General features: G+C 43.0%; 1 protein-coding gene across 1 annotated transcript; it reads right to left on the bottom strand.

Moving 5' to 3' along the window:
• Positions 1-677: 677 nt before the first annotated feature.
• Positions 678-3,698, bottom strand: LOC104402011 (histone-lysine N-methyltransferase NSD2-like). The gene is made up of 3 exons (XM_010009772.1): positions 3,564-3,698; positions 1,965-2,169; positions 678-1,059 (listed from the first exon to the last, which is right to left on the bottom strand). The coding sequence occupies exons 1-3, from the start codon at positions 3,696-3,698 to the stop codon at positions 791-793; spliced, it is 609 nt and encodes a 202-aa protein (XP_010008074.1). The 3' UTR covers positions 678-790.
• Positions 3,699-5,083: the final 1,385 nt, after the last annotated feature.

The raw sequence follows: 5,083 nt of genomic DNA, 5'->3' as shown, positions 1-5,083 counted from the left end.
TGCAAGACAATATCCCTTTAAATCCAGACTTGTACAGCTCTGCAAGATCAAGACCACTTCTATTTCACTGGAATGAAATACAGGAAAAAACAGTATAGAAAAAAATCTCTTAAACGTAAGATTTCCCCTCTCTGGTACAGGGTGTGCCTTTCCCACCACGCACTACATTTCTTGGTGGAAGGGTATTTAAAAACATGGTTGTTTAAGCAACATTGGAGAGCTATTTTATAAAAGCACGAACAAATTGTTATGTGTGTGGTGATGGCGAGATACGCACCTGGATCATGAATGGCATTCAAGCACTTGCTCAAAAACACACAAGGCAAGCAAATTTCATTGGGACCACAGACCAAGCCATTTCTTATTTAAAAGGACTTGCGAGCTAGTAACTTCTTTCGAGGATATACTATTTTAAACATCTGTTGGTTGACAAATACTATCTCAAAAACCCTATGTTTACGCCTACCTGGTTTGATTTTAACCTACCTCCAAATGTGAAAGTATTTTGGAGGGAACCTTTTACATTCGTAACAATTCAAGTGTAACTGTAATGCTGAGTAATAAGTTTGGTTTGTCCTGAAATTCTCTGAACTATGCAGTTCGGTATCAGTGCAGAAGCAGCAGAAGACTGCTGTGGTTGGCTCAGTGGATTTATAAGAACAAAACAAAACAAAAAATCCCCCCCTCCCCATGTATCCTTTACAGAATATATGTAAAATTGTGTCCTTCCCTGGTCATATTCACAACTTATCTACAAGATAGTGTTGGCAGTAGAAACTGCAGTCCATGACTATTTGCATTCAGCTCTCATCCATCTGTTCCTCTGCTTTCTCTTAGGCTTCAACTTGTTCAGTTTTTTGCGGGGTTTCTCAGTCTTCTGAGTCTCAACAGAATCCACCCCGAGAACATGTTCAGAGCAGCATAACTGTCCATTCAACATAGAATTTAGTACTGTCCCGTCTTGGTGTTCCTTGCAGAAAGAATTTGGGCAGAAGTGGCAGAAAGAAACAGAAGGTTTGCCACAAACATCACAGTGGTGCCAAGGACACTCCCACTTCCCTGTGATCAAAGACAAAGAGCTCGTCAGTGGGGAGTAAAACCTGGCATCATCTTTTAAAGAAGTTTTGTGGTTTAGTAGCTGAAAAACACACGACTCCTGACAAGGCGAGATGAGAAAGCACCTACCAGGGCTAATTTCAAAGATCAAACTGCTGTATCATATTTCTAAAGCACAACAGACAGCAGTAAGTAGCAGATGTGACAACCTCTCTTAAATACAGCAGTTAACTCCAGCTAGAAGAAATTACTCAGGCTTTACTCAGTAGCATCTTACAGAACTTGCAGGCTCGTAGAGTATCCCAGCATCCAGTCAACTGCCAACTACCACTACAACGCTCACTTGTTAGTTGCAGGTTTTGCTCAGGGATATCTGCTGTGCTTTACCTACTGATGCTCTTTTGCCCCAGCACATTTTACCAGACATTGTTTTACTTGGTTTTGGGGTAAGAGACTGGTTTTGGGGTAAGAGGCTTTGCCTGCTTCACTTCATATCCCACCTGCATGGCTGACTGGAACCAGGTAACTCCTGTCTGATCTGGAACTACAACCTGGTGTCTGCTGCCCTTAACATTTTCCCACTCACCTTGTTCCAGATGCTGTTCTTTTGGCTTGAACTCAACTGGCTTCATACATTTCTGACACATAATCTACTTGCTTGACAGAGCTACAGTGCTCCAACCAGGGATGTACTCAATTACCTACATTTGTAATACTAAGGGCTCGTTTTGCCACAGAGGCAGGAGGAAGGCCATCGTTTCGTCTCCATAGTCAAGAAGAGCTCCTACATGATGCACAAATGAAGTTCTCACCATACGAACACAGTGTTTTCAAGCTGACGCTCTTGACAAGGTTTCAGCACAATAAATGAAGTACCTGCACGAGTTTAAGAGGCAAGTTCGACTCACCAAAAGGACGCTTCACCAAACCAAGGCAGGAGAGATGATAAGCTTTAGTACAAGATTTCCTGTCACACAACACCAGCTGGCCTCCATCACCGCAACGGAAACAATCATCTTCAGATTCTTTCTTCCCTTCATTTTTTGTTCTGCGTCTCCGTGTTCTCTTTTTGGTCTTTTTGCCTTTTTCTTCTGAGGCATTAGTGGAAGAATTCTGAAAGGGTTAAGATGCAAATCTGTAAATGCCAGTTTTGCAAAGGAAAACCATTACACAACCTAGAAAAACTGCTGTCGTGCCTGGCAGACCATGCACGCTTTGACTTGGTGCAGGCCTGTCCAGTGCCTCAAGTACCCATCTGTGTTCACAAAAGTCCCCCATGACCCTTGCGAAAAGTCATCTTGAAACCAGATCCTGTCCCTGCAACCCCTTCCTGGTGGAAAGCTTCTCCACTTTCTTATCACTGAAAAAAGGTCTTCCAATTTCCAGTCTAATCTATTTGTGGCTAATTTACACTCCTTTTGTTCTTGCATGACTGATCACTTCAATATCCATTCTTCTCTTCCAGTTGTGTATATTCATGCTGGAATTACTAAAACCAGTCTCCACTTCTCTTTGAGGAATGGACAGCAGAGCTGGAGCTGTGCCCATAATCCTGGCAAGAATATACCAAACCTTATCTCTATTTCAGTCTGACATTCTGCTGCTTGCACTTCGGCTTTCCTTCACCAAACCATAAGAAAATTCATTCTGGATCCCATTTCAACATTCCTTCCATCATTCCCTCCCTCTCACCCCTGTAATCATTACCTACTTTCTTTAAAATGAGCCCATTCTATCTACCAATGCAGAGAGCCCTGCAAAACTGAGCTGTAACATTTCATTTCCTCATGGCTGTCTGTGTAAATTGATCACAAGCTTATGTGAAACCTCACTGAAGCTTATCCCTTAACAGAAACCAGCTATGGGAATACTGGAAGTTTTAAGTCCACCCTCTGAGGTGCCTGCCTGGTACTGAGCACAGTGTGAAAGACCACATGAAGGTGCAGCCTTTCATAGCCTCTTGGAAATATACTTGCACTTTCCCTTGCACTCCTATGCCAGCCCTTCAGGAGGCCCCATGAACTTCTGCTGGATTACAGGTTTTAAATTAACCTGACACAAATCATACAGGCAATTTCTTGGTGTAATTTGGTACCATTTTTTCTTCATTCAAAAATCACATTTTTTTATTCTTCAGTTCAACTATTTTTTTTTAACAGATCTTAACAAAGTAGTCACGTTTTAAGGCTTAGACAGGGCATATATAAACTGCAATGTCAGAATAATCTCACTGACTAGAGTTAGGTGTGTTCCCAAACCCAGTATCTCCCGCTGTACTGTCACAGCATGAAAACATATTCTTTAGCACCAAGGGTACGTTTGGCAAAACAGTGTTTCCATCTTCCATCAAGGGAAACAGTAAGCTATTTCTTCAGAAGACAGCTAGCATCTGTTCAAGCAGCACTGACCCTTACTATAACATACAACTGCTCCACCAACGCATATCCCAGAAGGAAAACAAGGCCAGTAGACAAGACCCTGCCAAAATCTCTTAATCTATTACTTGCCTTTGGTCTGTCCCCGAGAAATCCACTGCAGTTTGGGGCACCACATTTGCAGACTGTTTTCTCATTGCCCAGACAGTCAAGGTTGTAATTAAAAGTCAGCTCTGTCCCTGAGTGAGATAAGACAAACCCTTTCATTATGAAGGACAAGGTAATGAAGTTGATTAAAATTATTACAAACAAATACAGGTTTCATTAACGGTTTCATTAACTGTTTCATTAGCTGTCGATCTATTACCATGGGATTTTTCCCCTCCACTGCTCATAAGCACTGACAATGATTAACTAGATGCCAGTACAGCATGTCTTATGCAATTATATTTTAAAATAAATGGGTTTGACTTCACAAAACTGTGTCTGGTCTACACACACACCAGTGTTATATGTGTATCTAAATATCTAAACAGCTAGATATAGCTACAGACAGATATATATATGTATATGTGTACAGAAATCAGAACATACATACTTTAAAACAACCGCCTACGTCCACTCCTTAAGCTTATAACCTTCATTTGAAAAGATGCAGAAGTACTGTCCAGGATCTCCTGTAGCTATTCTTAGCAGAACTCCCAGTAGTGTTCAGCTGATAGAAGGAGACCTGTTGGAACTTGTCGGTCTTAAACCATGGGATAAGGTAAGATAAGGATAAAGCTTTGCTGATAAGAATGGAACAATACTGGCCCAATGTTTATTCATCAATCACAGGTGGGAAAGATTGTGAAAGAAGGAAGCAGCCGACCTTGATAAGGAGGAACCAACTCTTTGTATAAGAAAGGATGTTGCAAGATGAAGTAAGATGTTTGACTAAATTGCTTATCTTATGCTAGCCAATCAGTGTGTGCCCAATAGACCAATCGGTATGGGGCGTGCTAGGTAGGGATAAGTATAAATGTATGTGGGTAACTGTAATAAAGTGACATCTTGCTTGCATCGAGCTGCGTCCCGCCTCTTAATCGTGGCAAATTGGTGACCCCGACGTGGTGGGTCGACGAACCGCCTAGCTGAGCGGCTTGCTGCGAGTCCCACGGAACTTTGAGTGAGCTGCTGAAAGGAAGCAGGAGCCGGCCGGCAAACAGTCCCTCTGGAGTAGAGAGGTGAGCTGTGGGAAACATGGGGAATCAAGTGTCTTCCCCGGGAAGAGACGTTTACGAGCTTATGAAAGCTCTCCTTCGAAAACATGGGAAGGATGTTCCTGGTCATGACCTCAAAGCAATGCTTAAATGGGTGCAGGTGAAAATACCCACTGTAACTGCATCTAGTATTTTTATGCGGGAACTTTGGGACGATGTGGGGGTGAAATCGGGATGCAGCGACAACAGGGAACGCCGAGGCGCGGGGCACGCTCCCTTGGTGGAGAAGCATTTTTGGGACTTCATCTAGTTCTTTTATGCGGGAACTTTGGGACGATGTGGGGGTGAAATCGGGATGCAGCGACAACAGGGAACGCCGAGGCGCGGGGCACGCTCCCTTGGTGGAGAAGCATTTTTGGGACTTTGAAAGCCCAGGAAGAAAGCCACAAA

Source organism: Nestor notabilis, unplaced genomic scaffold (genome assembly GCF_000696875.1).
Source record: "Nestor notabilis isolate BGI_N333 unplaced genomic scaffold, ASM69687v1 scaffold2602, whole genome shotgun sequence".
Lineage (NCBI taxonomy): Eukaryota > Metazoa > Chordata > Aves > Psittaciformes > Psittacidae > Nestor > Nestor notabilis.
The sequence above is the reverse complement of the archived record's forward strand: the minus strand, read 5'-3'. Positions and strand labels throughout refer to the sequence as shown.

What these genes read in the sequence shown, in the direction of transcription:
- LOC104402011 (XM_010009772.1), bottom strand. Translation starts at nt 3,698, where the DNA reads ATGAAAGGGTTTGTCTTATCTCACTCAGGGACAGAGCTGACTTTTAAT. An exon ending in TTCTCGGGGACAGACCAAAG is followed by an intron (nt 2,170 to 3,563) that starts GCAAGTAATAGA and finishes TAACCCTTTCAG; the next exon opens with AATTCTTCCACTAATGCCTC. An exon ending in TTTGGTGAAGCGTCCTTTTG is followed by an intron (nt 1,060 to 1,964) that starts GTGAGTCGAACT and finishes CTTTGATCACAG; the next exon opens with GGAAGTGGGAGTGTCCTTGG.